This window comes from Microtus pennsylvanicus, chromosome 19 (genome assembly GCF_037038515.1).
Source record: "Microtus pennsylvanicus isolate mMicPen1 chromosome 19, mMicPen1.hap1, whole genome shotgun sequence".
NCBI lineage: Eukaryota > Metazoa > Chordata > Mammalia > Rodentia > Cricetidae > Microtus > Microtus pennsylvanicus.
The window spans coordinates 23,871,537-23,898,420 of record NC_134597.1 but is presented as its reverse complement, the minus strand read 5'-3'; the positions used below and the strand labels follow the sequence as shown (position 1 = coordinate 23,898,420).

Here is a 26,884-nt window from a genome sequence, read left to right as displayed (position 1 = left end):
CAGTCATCACACTGTTTGGCAAAAATTATGTTGCTCTTCCCTCTTCTCTCCCCCCCCCCCATCATTACCAGTTTCAGTGGAAGCCGTTTCGTTGTCTGAAGGAGGCCAAAGGCCTTCCCATACCAGGGTTGCCAGAGCACCCTGGGGACACACGGCTCTAGCAACATCGGTAGAGTCAGACTTCAGGCTTTCTCTCTCCCTCTCCCCCTCCTTTTCCTTTCCTCCTCCCTCCTCTAGCCCAGGCTGGCCTCAGACTCCTCTACCTTTGTGGCTGGCCTTGAACTCCTGATCACCCTGCGTCTATTTCCCAAGGGCTGGCATGACAGATAGATACATACCACCACACCTGGTTTACACTGTGCTAGGGATGAAATCCAGAGCCTCCAGTGTGCTAGCCGGATAGTCTACTACCTGAACTACATTATCCCCCGCCCTGGCCCTAGATTCGGCTTTCTTGCTCTTAAGTCAATGAAGACTTGTACTTTTCACTTTCCCCTTACGTAACCCCACCCATTCTCCTTCAGACTAATAAGCACACACACCCCTTTGCTGGCCAAGAGGTAGGTGTGTGTGTGTGTGTGTGTGTGTGTGTGTGTGTGTGTGTGTGCTTGCGCGCGCATACGCACAGATGTGCTTGGGCGCCGGTGCTCCTATTTGAACCCAGAATCCCTTGCATATTGGGAAGTTCTTGACTACTGAGCAATATCTCCAGCCCAATCTTTACTTTTTGTTTTGAGATGGGGTGTCACTAACTTGACCTCACTCAGTAACCCAAGCAGACCTTAAATTTGAAATCTTCCACCATGTGGTGGTGGTGGCGCATGCCTTTAATCCATCGGGAGGCAGAAGCAGGCAGATCTCTGTGAGTTCAAGACCAGCCTGGTCTACAAGAGCTAGTTCCAGGACAGGCTCCAAAACCACAGAGAAACCCTGTCTCGAAAAACCATAAAAAAAAAAAAAAGAAAAAGAAATCTTCCACCACCTAACTCCTACAAGGTTTGGTATGCCACACCTGGCCCTTTTGAATTTTTTTTTTTTTTTTGAGACAGAGTATTACATAGCCCAGGCTGACTTTGAACTCACTGTGTAGCAGAGGCTGGCCATGAATTCTCTGGTCCTCGAGCCTCTGAGCCTCTACCTCCCAGTGATGGGTTCACAGTTGTGCAACACCAGCCGCTCTGTCTGGTTCTTAGCTGACTTCTTTTTCATGGAGGTTTAACTCACTGTAAAGGATCCCAAGTTAAACTGTCCAGTCCCCGTAGTCTGCTTGTAGGAAGTGAGCAGGTAGATTCCCTGTATGCTCAGAGATGGAGCTGGGACTGGGATTTGGGGGTCACAGACCCCATTTATCCCTCTTCCTAGAGTTCAGCCAGTATGGAAGGTGAGGCGGAAGCCCTGATTCCACATACTCTGTCTTTTAAACACAGATGGCTGCTTTCAATGCAAATCACATGGAGGGGGCACACCAACCCGGCCCAAGGGGTAATGGGCTCCGGAATTGTTTCAGCTGCCCTCAGCACCAGGAAGACAGAGATGCTATGCAAGCGCGTGTGTACAAGGCAAGGCCCCCTTGGCTGCAGTGGGTGGGCGCAGATAGGATCTTCACCTTGACCTGCAGCTGCTACGGGCTGGGAGGAAAGGGCTAGAAGCACACTTGGTGGGAGATAGCGGCAGAAAGGGCACAGCGGTGTGCTCACTGAGAGAAAAGCTGTGGTTCTTCTCGGAAGATGAGGAGATAAAAGCCCTCTGAGGCAACAGGTGAAGCCTGCCCTATGAGGAAGCTTTCTCCGTCCTCCCTACAGCGGCCTCTCCCTGGCCCCCAGGAGAGAATGTTCTGTCAGTCACTGATGGAGCAAGGAAGAGGAAGTTGGTTTTTTATTTATTTATTTTGTTTGCTTACTTGCTTGCTTATTGCAACAAGCGCTCACTCTGTAGTCAGGCTAGCCTGGAACTCACCATGTTCATAATGACATCACATTTTTGATAACCTTCCTGCCGTAGCCTTGCTAGTTGACATTATAGGCATAAACTGTCTGATTTGGTTTTTTTCCCCTTTCTTTCTCCTTCCTTCCATTCTTATTTTCTTTTTCTTTATTATCATTATTATTTTGTAGAGTGAACAGAGTCTCACTGTGAAGTACTGGCCTGGAATAGGTCTTGAGGCAATCCTGCCTCTGCCTCCTGAGTACCAAGAGTGCTCTGCCATGCCCGGCTTCTGACCTGAACTGATAGCCTCGTGCATGCCAGGCAAACACTATACCATGGAGGATCATTAGAAAAAAGAAAAAAGCGAGCTGGACAGTGGGAGTGTACGCCGTTATTCCCAGCACTCAGGAGGCGGAGGCAGGTGGATCAGGTGGATCGCTCTAAGTTCAAGGCCAGCCTGGTCTACAGAGTGAGTTCCAGGACAGTCAGGGCTACACAGAGGAACCCTGTCTCAAAAACAAACTGACAAAAATAACAACAGCAAAAATCTTTAAGCATGGTGATGGGTGCCTGGAGTTTTGTCTGCTTCAGAGTCTGAGGTGGAGCCATCCTTTGAGCCCAGAAGTTGAAGGCCAGTCTGGACAACGTAGTGAGACCCTGCTTCAGACAGTTTGTGTGTGTGTGTGTGTGTGTGTGTGTGTGTGTGTGTGTGTGTGTGTGTGTGTTACTGAAGATTTCAACCTGGGCCAGGCAAATACTCTACCACAGAGTTAGCTATGTTCCCAGCTCTCTCATTTTAAAGTTTATTTTACTTTAAATTCCGTATACGTGTGCGTGTCTGTGTGAGGGATGTGCACTTGTGCGTTCAGGTGCCCTAAGAGTTCAGAAGGAGGAGCTGGATCCCACGGAGCTGGAGTCACAGGCAGCTGCTGAGAACGGAACCAGATCCTCTGCAAGCACAGGAAGTACTCCTTTTTTAGTTTTCTGAGACAGGGTTTCTCTATATAACAGTCCTGGCTGTCCTGGAACTCGCTCTGCAGACCAGGCTGGCCTCGAACTCACAGAGATCCACCTGCCTCTGCCTCCCAAGTGCTGAGTTTAAAGGCTTGCGTCACGCACACCCAGTTACAGGAAGTACTCTTAACTGCGAAGCCACCTCCCTGGTCTCTGGAGGACAACTGAACAGAGTGAGTTCTAGCTTTCCACCCTCAGTCCCAGGGATTAAACTTGTGTTGACAAGTTGCTCATAAGGCAGGTTACCTGCTGAGCAATCTCACCAGTACAAAACAACTCTTTAAAGAAGGGTGACGTTGGGCTGGAGAGATGGCTTAGAGGTTAAGAGCACTGATTGTTCTTCCAGAGGCCCTGAGTTCAATTCCCAGCAACCACATGGTGGCTCACAATCATCTGTAATGAAATCTGGTGCCCTCTTCTGGCCTGCAGGCACACATGCAAACAGGATACTGTAAACAAAATAAATAAATAAATAAATAAAAATAAAAAAAAAATAAAGAAGGGTGACGTAACTCAGTAGTCAAAGGGACTGGATTGGACCCCAGAGAAGTCAGCCAGATGGCTCAGTGGGTCAAAGTACTTTGGCTAAGCCTGATGACCTGAGTCCCATGCCTAGGTCCCACATGGCAGGAGAAGACCAACTCCTACAGATTATCATCTGATCTCCACAGGCGTGCCTCAGCACTCACAATTTCCTCACACACGAAATAAATGACTAAAACCAGAATAATTAAAAACAAAAAACCAGTAAGCCGGGCATGGTGGCACGTGCCTCTAATCTCAGCACTGTGGAGGCAGAGGCAGGTGGATCTCTTTGAGTTCGAGGTCAGCCTGATCTATAGAGTGAGTTCCAGGACAGCTAGGACTGTTATATAGAGAAACCCTATCTTAAAAACAAATAAGCAAACAAAAAAAGAAAGAAGAAAATAAAAAACGACAATAATCATAACGAAACATCCTGCACCCATTAGAACACCTAGACACCTTTCGTGGGTGTTTCACGGCTGTGCAGGCACACACCAGGCGGGCAGTCTATAACTGGCTTCTTTCACTTTACATAATGTTTCAGCCATCACCTGTGATATAGCATATGTTTGGACATTTCTATTGCTGAGTAATAATAATAATAAAAGTCAGTGTTTAGTTTATTCATCAATTTGGACGTTTGGGTTTTTCTGCTGTGTGGCTAGCCTGAATAGTGTGCAGGCTTTTGTGTGGACGGGTAGAGCTTTTCAGTTAATTATTAACAAGCATTTATTAACTGCCTGCTGTGCACATAGCACGGGGTAAACGGGAAGCTGAAGGAAGAAATGTAGAAAGGCAGAGACCCCAAGGATCTATGAGTATAAAATCACTGGGGGCTGGAGAGATGGCTCAGCATCAGTGGTTAAGAGCACTAATTGCTCTTCCAGAGGACCCAGGTTCAATTCCCAGCATCCATATGGCAGCTCACAACTGTCTGTAACTCCAGTTCCAGGAGACCTGACACCTCTACACATACACCAATGCACACAAAATAAAAATAAATAAATTATTTTTAAAAAATGTGCCGGGCAGTGATGGCCTTTAATCCCAGCAGTGGGCAAGAAAAGGCAGGTGGATCTCTGTGAGTTCGAGGCTAGCCTGGTGTACAAGAGCTAGTTCCAGGACAACTAAGAAACTCTGTCTGATGAACAGAGCAGAACAAAATGTAGTCTCTGTTCTGTGACTGGTTGGGGAGATCAGACTGTGTTTTTGCTTTTTTTTTTTCTTTGTTTTTTTTTTTTCAAGACAGGGTTTCTCTGTAGCTTTGGAGCCTGTCCTGGAACTAGCTCTTGTAGACCAGGCTGGCCTTGAACTCACAGAGAACCGCCTGCCTCTGCCTCCCAAGTGTTGGAATTAAAGGCACGGGGCCACCACTGCCCGGCCCAGACTGTGTTTTTTATTTATTTATTTATTTATTTATTTATTTATTAAATTTATTTATTTATTTAATTTTTTTTTGTTTGGTTTTCTTTGTTTTTCGAGACAGGGTTTCTCTGTGGTTTTGGAGCCTGTCCTGGAACTAGCTCTTGTAGACCAGGCTGGTCTCGAACTCACAGAGATCCGCCTGTCTCTGCCTCCCAAGTGCTGGGATTAAAGGCGTGCGCCACCACCGCCCGGCCCAGACTGTGTTTTTTTATTTATTTATTTATTTATTTATGCATGCTGGGCGGTGGTGGCCTGTAATCCCAGCACTCGGGAGGCAGAGGCAGGTGGATGTCTGGGAGTTCGAGGCCTGCCTGGTCTACAAGAGCTAGTTCCAGGACAGGCACCAAAGCTACAAAGAAACCCTGTCTCAAAAAACCAAACAAAAAAAAAACAAAAAAAAACAAAAAAAAATTTATTTATTTTTTTAATGGGTCAAGTAGTGATTTAATCAATACAGTCTCTACGTGCTCATTTAGGGGCTAAGCGGCCGGGAACCAACAGTGACTCCTCCTACACAACAGGCCAGTCCCTCTTGTGACGTGAATCCCTGAAAGGAGAGGCTAAAGTGCCCACGTTCATCCAGCTGAAGGAAGCGGACTTAGTCCAAAATGGTCTCAAAGTCTGTGCTTAGGGCTGGATCAGCTGCAGCCTTGAGGATAGCCATTGTTGCCGCAGGGAGCTTCAGGCACAGCTGTTTCTGGGCAGCCCTGAGAGGTCCCAGGAGACACCTGTAGACAGCAGAATGACCAGCCAGCTTGATCAGGAAGGCTTGGTAGCAGAGCCAACGTGCAGCTTCAAGAGGAAATAAGCCAGAGGCTCCCTTGGCCCCTAGTGTGGCTCCTGCATTCTTGACCTTCAGGATAGAGTAGCAGCAGGATGCTGAGCTGGCGATGATGCCCAGAAAGAATGCGGGGTTCTTCCTAACATGCTGGTCAAAGGGAAGCTGAAGCACACATGCATGGAACCTGTAGGCCTGCAGCAGGAAGATCTTGTAAACATTGATGCAGACGGTCTGCAGGCTGTTCACCTGCAAGTCTAGAAACAGACTGTGACACTTCAGCCGCAAGATAGCTAAGAGCTTGTGCCGCATGTTCCTCCCGGGCTTGAAGGTGCGCTGGAAGGTGAGGCTGCTCTTAATTGAGGTCTGGGCATAACTGGTGTAGTCACATAACACCTCCAGAGTCTGAGTGTTCAGCAGTAAGCCACACCAGGGAAACAGGCAGCAAGCAGGCAGCTGGTGTGGAGCTGTACCGTCCAGGGTACCAGTCTCTATGGGGAAGTTCACCATTGTCTTCTGTAAGTTTATGGTGCAGCCATACTCAGGAATGCCATGGACCAGGGCCCTGAGGAAGGCTTGTGCCTGGACCAGGTGGGGTGTCACCAATAGAAAGTCATCCACAAAGCGCAAAAGCAGCCCGTCCTGCTGCACCTCCGCAAAAAGCTTGTTCTCCATGTCTCCGAAACACAGGCTAAAGAGCAGGGTGGACAGGCTGGAGCCCTGGGGGATGCCCTGGCATTGGACATAGCACCTGCCACCAATCTTCATGATGCTGTTACGCACAAAGTGCTGGAAGAAGTCGAACAGGTTGTGGCCGGTCTCATTCAGAGAGAAGTTCAGGTGTGGCCCACGAGTGGGAAGCCTGAGGACCTGCTCAATGACAACCGAGTTCCTCAGTGCGCTGGCATCGGACTCCTGCAGATGTGTCACGAACTTGTCCATGTACGGCTGGAAGTCAGACATGGCGGAGACCTCTCTCCTGAAGGACTTATGGACTTGGCCTTGGCGATTTCTTTGAACCACTGCATACTGGCGGACACAGTACATGTTCTCTGGGTGTCTGATCATATTGGCGACAACCTCCATGAGCTTGTCCTGGGGAATGGCATCAAATGCTCCTGTCACATCTGCCTTAACAAAGTACATCCTGGGTGCCCAGCCCAGAGTGCGCGTGTGCAGCACGAAGGTCCGCCAGGTCCTGTAGATGTCATTCAGGCCCAGGACAGAAGCCCCCAGGAGGTTGGGATGCTTTTTTCGTTCATAGTTGAGCACGCTGAATAGCATCTTGAGACGGTGGGTGAAATCCTGGGCCTGTTTCTCTTTGTCAAAGACTCTGGGGCCCGTGCTGTAACCCATGTTCACAATGGGCCGGAGACCACTGGTCTTGGGGATGAAATGCAGTCTGTACATGGGGGTGACCGGCCAGGCCTCCTGGTATTGCCTGACCTCCTCTCGTGACAGTTCATGCAGCTGCACTCTCTTGAGGTGCTGCTTCACCCCAATGCTCTGCAGTTTGCTCCACACACTCTTACGGTAGAAGAAGAGCTGGTTCTTCTGGAATGTAGTTTCTGTGACGTAAAAGAATGACCTGAGTAGCTCTACCACGTACGTGTCCATCAGCCAGAATAGGAACGCAGCCAGGATCCTTTCCCTCATACGATGCTCTGCGGCAGGGACGCAGTTGTTTCCTGGATTGCTGCGAAGCCAGGGGCACTCCTCCACTTTCATTTTCCACATCAGCTCCTGCAGTGAGAGTTTGCCATACTTCCCCAAGGAGATGAATTGCTTCACGTTCTTCAAGAAGCGGCGCTTGTTGTGCCTCGTACCCCAGAGACCTGAAGGCACCAGCTTTCGGATGCAGGCCCGCAGAAAACCATATACCTGCCAGGGACTGCTGTGTAGGCGGAGCAAATTAATGAGGTGCGGTGGGCTGGTGTTCAAGGCACCTGCCACCTGGTGGGCTGCTGTCCGAAACCTACAATGTGACCTGAGGAGTCTGACATATGAGCACCTTGCATGGTTCACAAGCAGCTGCTGGAATAGGGGCCGCATCTGCCAGTAGCGCCTCGGCAGGCGGCGTGTCCGGCGTAGTGGTCCTGATGTTCGAGGGCTCGAGCCTAGAAAGATGATCTCCACCAGTCTCCTGGCTCCAGTCAAGCTAGGCTGGAGGTTGTTGAGTAGAAATGAGGGGTTCAGCTTCTCTCGGCCACCTCCCCTGGAGTAGAGGAAGCGTTTGGTCTCAGTAAAAGGTTGGGGCAGAAAGGCATTTTGGCATAGCGGTGACTGCAGGTCTGTGGAACTGCACTTGTTCTCACAGAACACTGATCCAGAGAGACTCAGGCCAGGTGCCTTTCCTCTGGAAGACAAATTTCCCTTGGTAGCTCTGCTAGTAGGCACTGCGGGGAACTGGGCAGGCCTTGACACCTGTGTTTTGTCTGATGCGGTTGGAACGGCCTGCTTGTCGGGTCCCTTCTTCCATCTCAGGGCCAGATTGCACCTGGCCTTCTTGGATGAAGGCCCACTTCTATCCGTGATGCTCAGACTCCGCTTCACGCCTCGAGATGGCAAGGCCAAGGGTTTCCATGCTTCCTGGTAACTGCTGTTCCTGACCGGGTGTGTGGATCCAAGATGGGTAAAACTTCTGCCCGCGGGTCGTGTGGGCCTGTATCTGGGGGGCACAGAGGGCCAGGTATCCGCGGGGCTATCTATTTGGTACAGGGGTGAGCCGCAAACCTGGTAGGCACAGGTCGGGGGCACCAGCAGGTAGAGCGCACAGCGGGTCAGAAGGTAGACCAGCAGGTCGTCGCCCACTCGGCTCAGCAGAAGCATCCATGCACGACTGAAACGCAGGTTGTCAGTCACGGAGTTGGGAGAGTAGCTTCGCACGCTGGTTGTGAAGGCCACGGGGGCCCCGCCTTGGGTCCCGCCAAGCAGCGAGAAGCCAAAAGCCAGCACGTTTCTCTCGCCGCGTTCACAGAGTCTCTGCACGACCCTGGCCACCAGCTCCTTCAGAGATGACACCTGGTGGAAGGAAAGGTCAGCAGGTGGAGGCTGCGAGCCCCAGGGCACACACACTAGGCATTGGGCCACCAATGTGTTGAAGGCCTTTGGATCCCCAGGTTGCACAAGTCGCCTGCCCTCAGTTCCCAGGCGCCGCACGAAGGTTGCCAGCGGCCACACCTCGCGGTACCGGCTGCGCAGCAGAGCGCGCACAGTCCGGCAACGGCGCGCGCGGGGCATCGCGCTCAAGGTCCGGCCCGGCCTCCCACGTGCGGGAACTTCTATCTAGGGCTGTGCACTGAAAACGTGAGGATACTGGCCATTAAAAGCCCGCGGGGGATAAAGGCGGGGTCGGGACCCAGACTGTGTTTTTAAAAAATATTTAAATTTGCCGGGCGTTGGTGGCGCACGCCTTTAATCCCAGCACTCGGGAGGCGGAGTTCCAGGACAGGAACCAAAACCTGCCTGGGACCAGCCTTTGCTCAGGGACCAGCAGCCGTCTCTGCCTGGGGCCCACTGCCTGCTGCCACATGGCCCACCACCACTGTTCTGAGACCAGAAGACAGAAACATGGATAGACAGGACATGCAGGGTGAGGTTGAATGTTTATTCAGGGGGTTATGGAGGAGGAAGGGTGAAGGGGGGGACAGAGAGAGAGGGAGAGAGAGAGAAGAGGAGAAAGAGACAGAGAAGGGGGGGAAGCAGAGAAGTGGGGAGAGAGGCAGAAGCGAAGCTGCCTCTCAAAGAGGAAGATAGAAAAGAGCTAGCTCAGGCCGGAAGCTGAAGATCAGCCTGCCCCAGCGGATGGGGGAGGGAGTGGGCGTGGCTTGTCTCTTAAAGGGACCAAAACCATAACACAAACAAAACAAACAAACAAACAAAACAACCATTCACTTTTGAGTACTTAATTCTGAAAACCAGGTCACAGTGGATTAGCCCTCCTGTCTAAGGAAACTGAAGGACGTCACACAGCTAATGAGGGAGTGAGCCAGGATTCACATCACTTATCCCAAAGGCTCAAATTGGCCTGAAACGTTACATATAGTTGGGGCTGACATCAAAATTAACTAATTAAGCTAGTTATAAATCAATTAAAAGCAAGAAATAACAAAAAGGCATATGCCACATATAAAACAAGAAAGAAATGGAAAAAAGGCTTGCAGAAATGTCAAAAGATATACACACACATGCACACACACATATGCACACATGCACACACTAATTTATTTACTTTTTTTTTTTGAAACAGGGTCTTACTATGTAGCCCTGGGTGTTTTGGAACTCACTATGTAGATGGGGTTGCCTCAAACTCTCAGAGATTCTCCTGCCTCTGCTGTGTTGGGTTTAAAGGTTTGTGCCACCACACTAATCTTAGATATAATCTGACATAAATCATGTTTTTAACCTGGAGGTGGCTCATCAGGCCCTGCATAAGCCTGATAACCTGAGTCTGCGCCCCAGACCCCACACTAGAATGAGAGAATAGATTCCCAAAACTTGTCCTCTGACACTGACACTTAAGTTGTGGCCTCTCACACGCGCATGTGCATGCACACACACACACACACAAATAATAATAATAAAAACAAGTATTTTACAGATATACACAGAGAAACCCTGTCTCAAAAACCCAAATAAATAATTTAAAACTTTAATATATCATGTCTATATGAATATGTACAAATTTCTTTTTCATTGTTTTTTCATTACTCCCTAACAACACACTATGGTGAGTCCTTACTTAACACTGAATGCATGTGAGGGATATTAAACTAATCTGGAGATGACTGAATGTTTGGGAAGGTGAGGCATTATTGGACCTAGGGTACCAGCAACTCAGAAAGTTAAGACTGGTATAGCAAGCCGGGCGGTGGTGGCGCACGCCTTTAATCCCAGCACTCGGGAGGCAGAGGCAGGCGGATCTCTGTGAGTTCGAGACCAGCCTGGTCTACAGAGCTAGTTCCAGGACAGGCTCCAAAACCACAGAGAAACCCTGTCTCGAAAAACAAAAACAAAAACAAAACAAAACAAAAAAAAAAAAAAGACTGGTATAGCAAATTCCACTTTTGTTTTTTTGTTTTGTTTTGTTTTGTTTTGAGGCAGGGTTTCTTTGCAGCCCTGGCCATCTTGGAACCAGGTTGGCCTTGAATTTAGAGACCCGCCTGCCTCTTGAGGGCTGGGATTAAAAGCGAGTGCCACCACTGCGCGGCCCACAAGCCCCAGATTTAAAGAAATAAAGAAATTGCTGGTTGTTGTGGTTCACGTCTTTAATCCCAGCTCTTGGGGAGACAGAGGCAGGTGGATCTCTGAGTTTGAGACCAGCCAGGTCTACAGAGCAACAGCCAGGGCTATACAAAGAAAAATTCTGTCTCAAAAAGCCAAAGAAATGCCGGGCGGTGGTGGCGCACGCCTTTAATCCCAGCACTCGGGAGGCAGAGGCAGGCGGATCTCTGTGAGTTCGAGACCAGGCTGGTCTACAACAGCTAGTTCCAGGACAGGCTCCAAAGCCACAGAGAAACCCTGTCTCAAAAAACCAATAATGTGGGGCTGGAGAGATGGCTCAGTGGTTAAGAGTACTGACTGCTCTTCCGGAGGACCCGGTTCAATTCCCAGCACCCACATGGCAGCTCACAACTGTCTGAAGATACAGTTGCAGGGGATCTGACACCTTCACACCAATAAACAATAAAAAATATTTTAAAAAAAACCAAATAATAATAACAACAACAATACACTGCTTGCATAACCACCTCTAAATTTATCTTTCTGTTTACTTATTTCTTTGGCTTTGTTTGTTTTAATTATTTTCACGGATGGGTATGTGTGTGTGGAAGCTCTTATCCTCTGGAAGAACAAGGAGCCCTCTTAGCCACTAGCCTTCTCCTCAGCCCCAGCTGGGGCCAGGTATCTCCAAGGTTATGAAAGAAGTGGAATTTGGAGTAGGAAACAGAAAAAATATCCATCGACATCTACAAATGAAGTTTTCCCCTGGAGTTAACAAACGAGGCTGCATCTCCAGAGCCAAACCTAATGAATGGCTGAATCCTGACATTATCACTGCCTATCTGTGTGACCCTGGGCAAGTCATTTAACTTTTTGGAGCCCTCCTCTGTCCTGCAGATGGTTAGGTTGTAAATGTCACACCCTGGCCCAGTGCTTGATTCAGGGAGGCTCAGTACATAAGCCTTCCAGCCACTCCAAAGAGAACTTAAGGAAGAACTACTTAAACATGTTTTTTGTTTTGTTTTGTTTTGTTTTGCTTTGCTTTGGTTTTATGAGACAGGGTTTCTCTGTAGTTTTGAAACCTGTCCTTGAATTTGTGCTTTAGACCGGGCTGGCTCTGAACTCACAGTGATCCTCCTGCCTCTGCTTCTGCTGGGATTAAAGGCGTGTGCCACCGCCGCCCAGCAACATTTTTTTTTTTTTTTGCATTTTCGAGTCAGGGTTTCTCTTTAGCTTTTGGTTCCTGTCCTAGAACTAGCTCTTGCAGACCAGGCTGGCCTGGAACTCACAGAGATCCTCCTGCCTCTGCTTCTGCTGGGATTAAAGGCGTGCGCCACCACCGCCCGGCTCCAGCAACATTTTTTAAAATATTTTAATTAATTAATTTGTGTGTGTGTGTGGCTGCTGCATATGCCTCTATGATATATGTAGGTCAGGGGATAACTATGGGAGTTGGTGTTGCCCTCCCAGCCTCTTGGTCTCTTGGGTAGAATTCAGATTTGGTTGTGAGCGCCTTTACTCCCTGAGACATCTCATTTTAAATGTTATTGGTATTGCAGTGGTATTGTGTGTGTGTTTGCACATGTATGACACAGTAGGAGAATATGTGCCTGGTGCACATGTTGTTAGAGTAAAAAAAATTCTGGGCAAGAGCATAGAGGGGCTAGAAAGATGGCTCAGTTGTTAAGAGCACATACTACTCTTCCAGAGGATCCAGATTTGATTCCCAGCACCCACACGGTGGCTCACAGCCACCCACAACTGCAGTCCCGGGATTCCAATGCGGCCTCTGACCTTCGAGGGCACTAAGCACAGTATATGTGGTATACCTACCTACATTCAGGGAAAAAAAAACTCACAGGTAATATAAAATGAATAAATCTAATAATATATGAGAGAAGAGAGAGAATGAATCTCTGGCCTGGGTATTTAGGTAACACTCCCGATGGCCCAGGGCCTACCCCTAGGAGGTGGGCTCACTCTAAGCCATGCTAAAGAGATAAGGAGAGTAATTAGTACTTTAAAGGTGTTCTCTACTGTTCCTCTCCAGAGTCCCACTCCTAGCGCTGTAGACTAAGGCTGCAAGGGCTGCAAGGGCTGCAAGGGCTGCAAGGGCTGCGGTGCCGCAGGCGTGCAGCTTACACACTTCTCAGTTACTTCTGGGATTTTTGTTTGTTTGTTTTTGTTTTGTTTCTCTGTAGTTTGGAAGGCTGTCCTGTCCCAGAACTCCTCAGCGGGCCAGGCTGGCCTTGAACTCACAGAAACCTGCTTGCTTCTGCCTCCTGCCTACTGGGAGTAAAGGTGCAGCCTGGCCTTTTTGAATCATTCCGAAAGTCATAACTTTCCCTTTTCTCCCTTATCTCTTTTTCTAGACTGCTTTCCTTAACACTTTGGACTTTCCCCTCACCATTTGAATAAGCTTCCCTTCCCACTTGTCTATGATATGTCTGACCTCCATGCTAGTTTAAATGGCACCCCCCCCCCCCAGCTTCTTTCTGCCATTGTCCTCCTCTGGGCCGGCCTTGAAGTTTATGTCTGGCCTACACTTAGGCTTTTCTTTAAAATTCTAATAAAATTGTCCTTGAGCTTCTGTTTGATTAATGAGACTCCAAGAGGTATCAGTGACAGTCAGGACACAACTTCCGAGTTGTGAGTTATGAGTGCTGGGATTCAAACTCAGCAGGTCATCAGGTTTGCATGGCAAGTGCTTTTATCCCTTGAGCCATCTCACCAGCCCAGAAGTAACTTTTGGGAGAAGCGACAGTTGAAGCTGTTAGTTTTTTTTTTTTTTTTCGAGGCAGGGTTTCTCTGTGGTTTTGGAGCCTGTCCTGGAACTAGCTCTTGTAGACCAGGCTGGTCTCGAACTCACAGAGATCCGCCTGCCTCTGCCTCCCGAGTGCTGGGATTAAAGGCGTGCGCCACCACCGCCCAGCCAAAGCTGTTAGTTTTTTGTAGCCTGTTTAGCCAGTTCTCTTCCCCAAGCCGTGTGCGTGTGTGTGTGTGTGTGTGTGTGTGTGTGTGTGTGTATAGCGGCACACGTATGCGCAGGCATATGGAGACTAGCAGACAGTCAAGTGTTATTCCTCCCTAGGTGCCATTCACCTTATTTTTTGAGCCCAGAACCCACTGATTAGTGACCAGTCTGTCTCTGGCTTCTCAGCACTGTTATAAACTTGTGCGACTATGCCCGGATCTTCTGTGTGGGTTCTGAGGGTCAAACTCACATCCTTGCATGATGCACCAAACACTCAGCCGAATAAAACGAGCTAGCTCTCCAGCCCCTGGTTGGAAACCGGGCTCAAGTAGCTGATGGTAACTTTGAGCTACCATTCTCCTGCTTCCCAAGTGCTGGCTTCACAAGAGTGTGCCATCCTTCGGAGTTAGGGTATGATATTTATTTATTTATTATTTTGCCCAGATTGTCTCAGAACTCTTGGCAATTTCCCTGCCTAACCCTCATGAGAGCTGGCATGGGATTATAGGTATGAGCCACCTAGGCCTCTTTAATATAGCCAATTTGTGTTCCACATGTTGATCTAGGAACCCGCGATGACTTTGGTTTTTTACAGTTTGAAACAGGAAACCTTAGAAGGGTTTTGAGCAGTAAGGAGACAATAGCTGGAACATGGGTTTAAAAATACATGGTTTGTAGACTGGATATAGCGATACATGCCGATAGTCCCAGGCCTCAGGATGCAGAGGCAAGAGGATTATCACATGTTAGAAGCTAGCTGATCGATACCATAATTCTAGGTCAGCCTGGGTGATGTAAGACTTTGTCTCCCAAAACAAACAAGGGGCTGGGGAGACAGCTCAGTTGTCAAAGTGCTTACCTTGCAAGCAAGGGAACCTGAATTTGATCCCCAGAAGTCACATAAGGGGAGGCAAAGACAGATGGATCCCAGGCTCAGGGGCCAGCCAAACTAGCCTACGTGGCAAGCTACAGGCGAATGAGAGACCCTGCCTCAAAAAAACGAGGTAGATAGATATTCAAGGTTGACAGAGAGAGAGAGAGAGATTGATCGGTCCAAATGGAGTAGTTGAGTCTTGATAGAGCAGATAAGATAAAGAGTCTGGATATATTTGGATGGTAGAAGCTACTGATCTTCTGATGTAAATAAGATTTAGAGAAAGATTTTAAACAATGACATGGTCTTTGGATACATTAGGTTAAACAATGGTTCTTTTGGTTGTTGTTTTGTTTTGAGACAGTGTTTCTTAGTGGTTGCCTTGGCTGTCCTGGAATTCTCTTTGTAGCCCAGGTTGGCCTCCAACTCACAGAGGTACACCTGCCTCTGCCTCCCAAGTGATAGGATTAAAGGCACGGGCCACCACTACCACCCAGGAGTGGTTCTTGACCTTAGATAGTAATTTTGTCTATTTCTAACTAAGTTGATGTTTACCAAGATGAAGAAACCTGTGAAGGAGAGGAAAGGGTGTGGAACCTGAAATGCATTCTGGATCCTGAGGAGATACTGAAGTTGAAGGATGAAGACCTATATCAGGGACACCTTCTCAGGAGTTAGTAGGGTAGCAGTTAAAGCTCTGAATGAGGTCACGTGAGGACTAGGCAGCCCGGAGATCTAAGGCATCCATATCTCCAGAATAGGGAGATAACCATGGAAAAGAAAAGGCAGGATACCACCTGTGGAAACAAGGGCTCTAGCCAGGACACCTGGCCCAAGTGGGAGCTCCCTAAACATAGGTGTGACTAATTTCCCAGGCTTCTTCTCTCGCTCGAGTTGGATGCTGGGGAATGTGTGTGAATTTGCGTGTGCACGCATGAGCAGACATTAGATGTCACCCATGACTGGTGCCATAGAGGAGGCAGCATCTCCTCTGTGAGCCTGACAGAGGCTGTCCTTTTGTTTTCAGATGAGAAAATAGAAACTAAAAGCCCAGGTGACCTAATCCAAGCAGGTGGGACTGGCAGAAGAAGGGATCCGGGTCTCTAAGCCTCTACTGAGTCATGCTTAGCTCTCACTGCTCCTAGGGGCACACTATGACTGGGTTACATAGAGATGACTTGAAGTGAGCTTTAAGTTTAGTTTTTTTTTTTTTTTTTTTTTTTTTTTTTTGTGGTTTTTCGAGGCAGGGTTTCTCTGTGGTTTTGGAGCCTGTCCTGGAACTAGCTCTTGTAGACCAGGCTGGTCTCGAACTCACAGAGATCCGCCTGCCTCTGCCTCCCAAGTGCTGGGATTAAAGGCGTGCGCCACCACCGCCCGGCTTTAAGTTTAGTTTTTAATTTGTGTGCGTGTAGGTGCAAACATTCATGTGTGTTTCAGTTCAGACATGCATGAGGAGGTCAGGGGACAACCATGGACGCCGGTCCTTGCCTTTCACTTTGTTGACTGGCCACTGGCTACCTGGCCCAGGATCACCCGCAGATTCTCAGGCTTTCTGCTTCCCATCCCCCTGGGAAGACACTGAGATTACAGGGTAATACATGGGGATCCGAACTCAGGTCCTTGTGCTCAGGTGGCAAGCAGTCAACCGACACAGCCAAGGCCCCAGGGCAGAGTTTTACAGCTTTTTGTTCCCGGGAGTAGAGTTGCTGATATAATGAACCCCTGAAGGGATCCAGACCTTCCCTGGGAACTGTTTTCTCTGAGCAACAACTCCATGGAAACAGGAGATTGTATTGGGGGGACTTTCACACTTGGAAGGAAGGGAAAGCCATAAATTCTCCTTAAGGATTAACAGGTCATTTCAGAAGCTGTTTGGGTTCTCATTGCCCTCTTCCACTTACTCTGCCAAATAACTGGTCTCATCTCAGTGTCTTGCTAGAAGTGTTATAGTCTCTCCAAGCTCATTTTCCTGCCTTGCAGAAGCTGCTTCTGAGCTCAGAGGCCCCGCTGGTCAAGCTTAGCCTTGCCCTGGGCAGAGATAAACAGGCCCAGAATCCATTTCTCAGATTGCAACACCGGTGAGTCAGGCGGGGTCGGACAGCTGCTCCCTCCCAGGCGCCCCTTGGCTGTACCTGATAAGGAAGCACTTCGCTCATTCCAGAGCACCGTCTTCCAGTACACAAGTATAAACAGACACTCCCAGGCCCCGGTGTTGTCTTAGAGTAAATTATTGACATTCTGAGCGGCTGAAACGGGGAAAAGGCGAAAGCAAATCTAACAGATTCAGTGGTAACTTCAGTTTTCTTTAGCTAAACCGCCTGAAAGTTTTTGAGCTTACACAGTCAAGGGTAGGCTCAGGAGTTGCCTAAAGCTCCGGAAGTAGGAAGGAAGGTCAGACTAGGGGAGGTGCATTCACCAAAGAACAACTGGCAAAATACCCAGAGAAAAATGTGTGCCTACTTTTAACACAGAGAGGGAAAATGGATGTGGTAGCATCCTCAAGAACAAGTAAACAAAATCAATTGCCCCAAAGAGAAGAATTAACTCCTATAAATGGTATGTAAGTCGTGGGGAAAATGGAGTGCAGGGGGCTATAGATAAGGCCAGCGCCAGTCCACAGCAAACCTGGTCATGAGGATTTCCCATGCCCTCTAGGAAAGCCGCTCACAGGTCCTAGCCCTCGGCTGGAGGGCTCTCGCATCAATCTTTTCCACTGACTCCATCAACCGACTCAAGCAGAGTAAGAGCATCAGAGTCCATATTTTAGAGATGAGAAAATTTGAGACTCAGGGAGGATACAAACAACTTCCTGAGGCATAATTAAAAGCAGGGAGGGGTGGATTTGTCCTAAGTAACCGAGAGAGTTAAAGTCCTTCCTAGGGCTGGGGAGATGGCTCCACAGTTAGGAAAAGACGCAGCTCTTGAGCAGGATCTAAGTTTGTTTCCCTGCGGCTCACAGCTGACTGTAACACCAGTTCCAGGGCATCTGATTTTCTTTTCTGGCCTCCAAGGGCACCAGGCACAGGGTGCACCTCTCTTTCTTTCTTTCTTTCTTTCTTTCTTTCTTTCTTTCTTTCTTTCTTTCTTTCTTTCCAGGGTTTCTGTGTGGCTTTGGAGCCTGTCCTGGAACTAGCTCTCCTAGACTAGGCTGGTCTCGAATTTACAGAGATCCACCTGCTTCCGCCTCCCAAGTGCTGGGATTAAAGGCGTGCGCCACCAACACCCAGCTCGGGGTGCACTTTCATTCCTGTGAGCAAAGACTCACACGCGTCAAAGGGAAATAAATGCATTTTTAAGAAAGAAAACAGCTGGCAGGGGTGGCGCACGCCTTTAATCCCAGCACTTGGGAGGCAGAGGCAGGCGGATCTCTGTGAGTTCGAGACCAGCCTGGTCCACAAGAGCTAGTTCCAGGACTGGCTCCAAAGCAACACAGAGAAACCCTGTCTCGAAAACAAACAAACAAAAAAAAAAAACAAAATAGTTCGTAGTAACACCAGGAGTCTCCTTTAGGATGTTCTGTTTGCTGAGACCACTCGAAGGGTTAACATGGGGAGAGAGCAGCCTTGCCATGATCAGTGTGGCCTGCATGTTTCCATTATGAAACACTGCTCTGATTCTTTTGCCGAGTTCTTTGCTCACAGTAGTTCTGTCGGCGAAGAGGGAAGCACCAGCTAAAATTCCTAGGCCCCCACTCTAGGCCTCTCTTCCTTGACCCCCCTCCCCATTTCCTGTTTGTTCTATACATATGCTGTGGTTTTAGAGACAATAACCATGGGTCCTCTAAGTGCCACTTGGTGGAGGGGGAGCAGAGGGTACACAGTTTCTGCCTTCTTGGCCTAGGACTGTATAAATGTACTAAGAGGCAAGGGGTGATAGGTGTTCTGAAATTGAGACCCCTATTGGAATACTGAAGGCAGAGGCTCTCCGACTTTGGCCAGCATCAAAACCATCTGAGGTTGCCCGTTAAAGACAAGGACATGGCGGACTCACCCTGGACCTTCTGACTCAGTCCCCAGGGACAGTTTCTGGACACCTGTGAGCTTACAAAGCTCTCTAGGTGATTCTGAAGCATTGGGCCATGCATGAAAACCACTGTTTTAGCAGAGGGGAGGGAGTTCATCAGGCCACGGAGGGCGGGGGAGCCACTCTAGGAGAGCAGGTAGCAGCAGTAACAGCCTAGGGAGTCCGGTGTGGACAGTGAGAAAGACAACCCTTGGTTTTTCTTTCCTTCAAAAAAGTGATCAGATAAAGGGGGCTAGAAGTCCTTCCACATGTCTGCTGGTGCATGTGTTGAAGGAGAAGGCAGTGAATCATGCTTTTTCTCCTCAGAACAGAAAATGGAGGTTACAGGGGCTGCTGGGAATGGGGGTGAGGCGTTATTACTAGACTGGTACACAGTTTCTATTGGGATGGATGAGAAGTCTCTGGAAATGAACAGTAATGACAGTTGCACAATAGGTAAGGCTGTTTCGTGCTGTTGCATTGAATATTTAAATATGGTTGTTGCAATTAAAAAAATAGCTGGCGTATTGATGGCTAGAAGGATAGGAGCAAAGAATGCTCAACTTTAGCCCATTGCTCTGGTCCCAGAAGTGTGTGTGTGTGTGTGTGTGTGTGTGTGTGTAAGGCTTTTAAAGGGGACCCAGCTCACAGCACCTAACTTGTCAAGGTACAAGTGTAGTCCCAGGGGAAAGACGATAGCTAAAGCTTTGGAGCCCTGTAGAGCAGTCTCTCTCAAACTTCACTGTGAGGGAACCACCTGAGAACTTTGTTCAACTGCCTACGCTAACTGAGTAAGCCGAAGGCCCTCCTAGGGGCTTTTGTTTGTTTGTTTGTTTTTCAAGACAGGCCCTGCTTTAGTGGCGTTTCTGACACTCAGGTCATTCTGGGAGGACTGTGTAAATTTTATCTTCATTCCAACTACATCCTCATGAACTCACAGCCATAAGAACTCAGTGGCACTTAATGTTCATTAAATGAATAAGCAAATACACATGGTTGAAATGGGAGTTTGGAGGGCAGAACCATCTTTGCTCTGAATTAGGGCATATTTAGGGTCCGTCTATCAGTAACATACATTGTGAGTTTAAAACTTACCTAAGATTCTGTAGAACAAGGATGTTGGTACCCAATTATTTCTGTTCTTGCCACCTTGCTGCTTCTACTGCACTCCAGGAATTACTGGTCTTGTGTGGATTAATGAAGCCTGGTTTGCAAGCTCTGAGGAAGCCTTGCTGTAGTCTACAATCCCTGCAAATGAATTCTTTCCATTTGAAAAGGAAGTAGAGTGCAGAGAACATGCTGGTATGGGAATTTCCAGATTTGGACGCCAGTCTGAGTAATTGCCACTTCGGCCTCCTCCATATCCAAACAGCCCTTTGTAACATTGTGTGTGAGGGTGGCTCATAAAGCACATGAATGCAATCATACTGCCATTATTTACTACCATCGTTTATGTCGATGGTAACGACACTGGCAGTTGAGCGAAGAAGTGTGAGGGGGGGGTTGGGGGAGGGGACAGAGGGATACAGGCGGGCAGGAGAAAGAGGAACTACATCTCCCAGAACTCCCCGGAGAAATCTACCCCGCGACGACGCCCCGCCCCTTCCCCAGATCCACGCCCCTCAGATGACGTCACAGAGGTGACATCACGGCGCCTTGAGCGAGGCTCGGGTAGAGAGGCCGACCGTGCTGGAGTCGTCGGCTTGTGGAGGAAGCAGCTGGGAGCTGGCGAGAGCGTGAGCGGGCGGGCAGGCGGACGAGCGAGCGAGCGCAGGCGGGGGGGAGCGGCGCACGGCGCGGAGCAGCGCCTGCCCGGGCCGCGGCGGAGCCTCAGCCGGAGGGCAGCCCGAGCGGGCGCCTGGATCCCCGCCCCCACTCGGCGGGGCAGTGCCCGGTGTTCCCCCGTGCGGGGGGCGGCGGCGGCGGCTGAGCGGACCCCACGGGACCGCGCGGGTGTTGCCACCTCGGCCGAGGAGCCGGCGCGGCCGCGGGACCCTGCGAGCTGGGCCCGGGGCCCGTGACAGACGGGCCAAGGAGGGGAGAGAGGCGGCGGCGGCGCAGGCGACGGGGAGGCAGCGGCGGCGGCGACAACATGTCATCCCCCAGTCCCGGCAAGAGGCGGATGGACACGGACGTAGTCAAGCTGTATCCTTCATGGAGGGGAATTCGGACTGCGTGTGGGGCGGGTGGGGGTGCCCAGGCGAGGGCTTCGGGGCACTCCAGGCCACTGGCCGCGCCTCCCCTCCTTCCCCCGGTGCCTACGGCGGCCCCTTAGCACCTCCCCGGAGCCGAGGGCTTTTTCAGGTCCCCTTTATCTGCAGCCCCCCGAGATGTGCGTTGCTCCTCTCTGTCCCTGCACCCCCCGGAGCCCGTGACTTTTCCTCCACGACGTTTGGATTCCTAAGACGGCCCTTTCTTGGGGGGTGGGGTGGCTAACTAGCCACCTCCTTCGTCACCGGGAGCTCATCTTCAGGGTCTTTGCTTCCTGTTTGCTAGCTTTGGATTTATGGACTCATGATAGAAATTTCCTGAGAGGGGAAACCTTTCTTCTTATTCTTTTTTTTTTTTTCTGAGGTGTCCGGGTTCCTTCCACTCACAGTGCTGTTTAAACTGGGGTAACTCAATCGACCTTCTTTATCCCTAATTCCTTTCTATATTAGGAAGAGAGTAGTCTGCTCAGGCCCCTCTTGTAATAAAGAGCTCCGTGTGTTTTAAATCAGACACTCTTGTTAAGCCTTCTGGTCTGGAGAACGTCCCTGTTTTTCTCTCGACTGACAAAGCCTATCCCACTCGTAGTGCGTGCAGTGAGGACCCCCAGGCCCTCTTAGCAGGCAGGCCACCCTCCTCCATATTGTGGATCTGACAGCTGGGAGGAAGGAGAGAAAGGGGAGCTCCTGAACAAAATAGTCCTGTCCTAGCCACTTGAGCATAACTCCCTCTGTGAGAGTACGGTTCTTGGGGACTGCTTGCTCTGATCTGGGCCGAGTGACATCTTTTATTTTCTATCCCCTTCCCCCAACTTTATATGTGCACCCGAGGTTGCAGTGGGAGAACTGTAACTGATAAGTCTTCCAGGCAGTGGTTTTGGTTGGAATCCAGACTGATTATTTCATGACTAGCTAGAGAAATTCGCGAAGGTTCCTGAGACAAATCGAGTATTTAAGAAATGTTTTTTATTTTTTGAGGGCCAGTGGGGGGGGGGACCGAGAAGCTGGTGTTCTAAATAGCTAATCCCTCGGGGGAAGGTGAAAGGCTGTTAAAAAGAGTCCTGTCTCCTGTTTCTCTTTCTGCCTCGCCCCCTTCCCCCACCGTTTCCCCCTGTTGCAGGATTTTGTTTATATAACTCAAGTTGTTTGGCTAGATTCTTCAGGTGAATTCCTTCTTTAATTTGTTACTGTTTTTGATTGTTTTACCTTTTCTAGCGATCCGTGGTGGTTGGCAGAAACTCAGTTATGAAATTTGCTGAAGTTTTTTAAAAAGTAGTTTTTGCATAGGATTTTAATTTGGGGGATGGGAGAGGAAGTTGCCTAGGCAAAAGTTGTTTTTTTTTTTAATCTTTTTTTTTTCTGTCCAATCCATCTTTTCAGTAATAAGACCGTGTTTTTCTCCTTTGCCAGGGGCTAGACATTAAGAATACTGAATACTGGGTAACCAATGAAGTTTGAGGGTTGGGGGAAAGGGTAGTAGGAGGGATCAGAGCAGCCAGTAATAAAAGGTAATATGCCAGATACACCTAGGCACAAGTGAAATCAACTCTTTATGAGCCGTTTGTGGCTGATTGCTTTTTAAATCTGTGAATTATACCAGGAATGTTGGCTTTTCCTAAGACCACAGGAAAACTTGTAACTATGGCTGTGTGTACATTTTACACAAGGCAGTTTGAGGCTTTATTTTTGTTTAGAAACTAGGAAATGACATGGTGGCAGACTCAGAAGTTATTATTGACTTGAATTGAGAGTTGACTGTCACACCTAATGTGAATTTCACCCTAATATATAATTGGGATGGGGGGGGAATCCAGCTGTTTTTGATCGATGTCAGTTCCTCTAATTATGTTCATGCATAGATTTCCTAAAGATTGAGGATAAAGATCAAGGCCTAGCTTGACCTGATGCCTTTGCCATACAGTGCCTTTTGTTCACGTAGTATTTGTGGCATCTAGAATGATTACTGCATTTAGGAGTCCGGGTGTGTGGGGGGGGTGGCGGGTGTGGGGGGTGGTGAGGGAGAGGGAAACAGACAAAGAACAGCAGGGTGTCTCTTTTCCCCTCTCCCTAAGTGGCTTATTTCATAGCTTATTTTTAGTAGAAGATGAAGAAAGGCAAAGATGCCTTGGCTTCTGTGCTTTCCCCACCTTCCCTTTGCTGACAAAAGAAAGCAGGGCTCTTTAAAATTGTCGCTCTCTGAGATAAGAGGGTAGCAGTTTTGATTTGAAAGCTAGAGGTTATCTCTGCCTCGAGTTTATTTTCTGGTTTCATGTAGTTTGGAAGTTAAAAATTTTCGAATTTCCTTTTGTGTGTTGGTGTGTGTCGTGGAGGATTTTATGGCCTCCTTTCTCAATTGAATTCCCATCAGTAGGCCCAAGTGGAGTTCACAGTTTTGGGGTAAGGTATACTTAGTGAAAAATTGAAGAGCAGATTCCCCAGCCTCCTGCTGAGATGAGTGCAATTGCTTGTCAGTGCGAGGATTAACCACGAAGATGGTGGTAAGGAAGTGGAAGGAGGTCTAAAGGAATGTATAGCACTTCTTGTCCCTTGTCCCTGGATGATTTCTTTGGTGTGGAGGCTAATAGCCGGTTTCATCGAAGTCTCCTGTTTCAGCCCATTTTTGGCTGTCTCTGGGCGTAATTATACCACAAGGATTTACTGCCTGGCAGGGAACCTATAGTAGGAAAGTAGCGGTGTGGGGGGAGGGAGGGAAGAGAACGTGTGACTAATTGGTCGCTGCTTTCCACCACCTAGCTAGATACCGTCTCTCCGGAGTCTGATTTTTCTTTTGTGACTGGTTGGTAAGAGAGCTGACTCCCAAGTTATGCAGGGAGTGAGTGTTTTGCACCAGTGCACTTAATCTGCTGGGCGATTATGCTCTGAAACTCTGACTCATTCATTGTTTCTCTTCTGAGCCTCAGCTGAGGGTTGTGCAAACCTCCACAGGAGCCGAGAAACTGATTTACATGACTTTTGGGCGCTGTGGAATCAAAGCCCTTGTCCTTAGCCTCGGTCCGGTGGAATGGTCGTGGATAGTGCAGCCATTTGCTTGCCAGAGTCAGGGAGATTGCCAGCCTGAGAGCAGCCCGGGATCACCAACCTTTGAGGTTTCCCTCGGCAACCACTGATTATTTAGATTGTCTGAGACCTGGGACTCTGGTGACCTTAAGCGTGATTTGCCCTAAAGGAATATTGGTAGAAGTTCTCCTCGGTGGAGGAACAAACAGCTCAGGTTACATGGGTTTCCTTGTTGGTGGGGGTGACTGTCTCGCCCTGTTGCACAGCCCTGGTGAGCCTTTTATCTGTGAACCAGTGCCCCTGCTGAAGGCGAGAGCTGCTTGTTTTGGAAAAGCATATGCAGGCAAAAGGCCGTAGGCACAGCTCCTTGCAGCTCATTGGCTGCTCTGTTACTACCCGGAAAAGGAGGAGGGGTGGAGCTACCAAACAGCTGATGGGAGTGTGTGACAAGAGTGTGTTTACATACAAAAGAGGTGGGGGCTGGGGAGGCCTTGTGAGCTGCTCACAAGACCAAGTGTATTTTCGAGGAGGAAAAAACCCAGTACTCTTTTAAGATTCAAGAAAGTTAAACCAGAAAACGGGATCTTATCATAATGGGTACTTGGCTCACCCTGCTATTGCTGTAATATTTGGAAATTACAGAATACTGAGTTTTCAGAGACTGTCTTTTCCAGAAGGATTTTGGTAACAAGACAGGTTATGATGTTTTAAATAAAGGTGTGGTGGAAATGGACCTCCAAAGCTGAAAGCCTGGTTGGTTTGCAGCCCTGAGAGATTATCCAGAAATTTTCTGTAATAAGTTTGAACCCTTAAATATTTGTGCCCCCTATTTGTATCAGGCACTGTGTGTCTGTGGAGAAATAGTGAAAAGATGAGTGTGGTGGACATAGTGTTTATGGGATTAGTTATTAAATTGTTCCTTTAAGCCAGGAAGGACAGCATGTCAGATCAGCATTGTGTGTTAGCATCTTGCTTTTTAGAATATTTTGTATTTTCAAAATTGATTTTTTTCCTTCCTTCCTTTTTTCTTTCTTTCTTTTTTTTTGCCAGGCATGGTGGTGTCTCACACCTTTAATTCCAATGATTGGGAGGCAAAGGCAGGTGGGTGTCTTTGAGGTCAAGGACAGTTAGGCCTTCATAAAGACTTTGTCTCAAATAACCAAACCTGGTGTTCTTTTTTATAAAAGTGAAAAGTATTTCTCATATATCTCAATGCCTTTTAAAAAAAGTAGGCATTAGAACAAAAGCAAGCGTGAAATGTGAAGGCATTTACCATTGACTTTAACTTTGATGTTTTGCTGTTAATCAGCAGTTATTCTATCCCCAAGTTAGGCATTGTTACTGTTTAATTTGTGTTCAAAGTGTGGACAATCTTTTAACTAGCCCCAGTGTCCATTGGCAGCCTGTGGTTGACCTCTTTTTCCTGTGGCCTCTCAGTGAGTTGGTAAGATGAAAGTTAGAACAGTTTCATGGTCTTAAAGCTCAAAGTTAAAGATTTGGCAATTCCAAGATTTTTGAATTTGTCTTCCTCGTGTAGATTTTGGTGGCAAATAGATCATTATAATAACACTTTGGTAAAGCAGAAATTTGTGTGATTTTTGCAGTGAAGGTGTAGTGGAACAGGCCTAAAAGGTAAGTTTTTTTTTTTGTTTTTTGTTTTTTTCGCTAGCTTTGCAGCCTATTCTGGAACTTGCTCTGCAGACCAGGCTAGCCTCGAACTCACAGAGATCCTCCTGAGTGCTGGGATTAAAGGCATGTGCCACCACTGTCCGGCAAAGTTCAACTTTTAGAAGGGAAAAATCTTGTGTAGGTAGGTGTGATCTGTAAGAGACCTTTCTCTGTGTGCAAACATTAAGACGACCTAGGTTTGTTGGTTGGGGTAGTGCAACTAACCAGTACCTTAGATGGTGTTTATACATACATGCAGTTGGTATCCTGTTCTGTGTTAACAGATTGATGGTTCCAAGAAACATGGTTTTTAGACATGCAATTCAGATCTTACAATGCTTACAGTGTAGTAGCTTTTCCCCTGGAGATCCAGAGAGACTGTGTTTTAATAAAATACTTTAATGAAAGACTTAGTTGGGTTTTGAAAGTGTTATAATAAAGTAATTGGGGAAAATACAGGTTACAAAAAAGAAAAGAAAACAGCCACTCATAATCTTATCCTTTAAATAATAGTTCTCAAACTTGAGTGTGATCTTAATTACTTGGAGGGTTTGTTAAAACTGGTTCTGGATCCTGCCCCTGTACTTCCTGCTTCAGGAGGTCCAGAGAAGGGTCCAGGAATGAGAGATGCTGATGTTCCAGTGACTGGCATAGAAATCATCCTTAAATGCTAGCCTGTTGGTGCTTCCCTGTGGTGTGTTATTCTCCCCAGGATTTATTGGCCATATTATACTTACCTGCTTTGTTTTTGCTTCATATTTTTGTAAATGCTTTCTCCTGTTAAAAATACTGGAAATAGCTGGTGTATTGAAACACACCTATAATCCCAGGATTCCAGACATAAAGGCAGGTGATTCTCAGAAATTTGAGGCCAGTCTGGGCTATATAAAATGGTAGTAAGATTTTATCCCAATCTCAACCCTCTCTGGGGCCCCTGGGGGGGGCAATATCTGAGGCTGCAGGTGATAGATTGTTGACCAGCACACGTACAAGCTCCTGCTTGTGATCTAGAAACCAAAAGCATCCAGAAAGGGGAAAGAGTAGACATAATGCATAGCTGCTGTTATTGTACTGTGTCACTCCTGGTTGTGCCCCCTCCCCACCCTTGTCATATGCTTTTTAGTTTTCCTCACCAGCTTCACGTTTGGCCTTGGCTTTTACAAGTGTAGAAGGAAGTGTGTGCATATATATGCATATAGGATGTCCATGAGTATTTTGTTCTTATATCCATTAATCTTTTGTTGTTTGTT

At 48.1% G+C, this 26,884-nt stretch overlaps 1 protein-coding gene and 1 pseudogene across 2 annotated transcripts in view; one reads left to right on the top strand and one right to left on the bottom strand.

Moving 5' to 3' along the window:
* Positions 1–5,488: 5,488 nt before the first annotated feature.
* On the bottom strand, positions 5,489–8,926 carry LOC142838147 (telomerase reverse transcriptase pseudogene; annotated as a pseudogene).
* Positions 8,927–20,689: 11,763 nt separating this feature from the next.
* Positions 20,690–26,884, top strand: part of Ube2h (ubiquitin conjugating enzyme E2 H) — an 83,167-nt gene continuing 76,972 nt past the window's right edge. For both annotated transcript variants that reach the window (XM_075953757.1, XM_075953756.1), the window contains exon 1: positions 20,690–20,886. In XM_075953757.1, the coding sequence (XP_075809872.1) occupies positions 20,834–20,886 (53 nt within the window). In that variant the 5' untranslated portion in view covers positions 20,690–20,833. The remainder of the gene's footprint in view (positions 20,887–26,884) is intronic.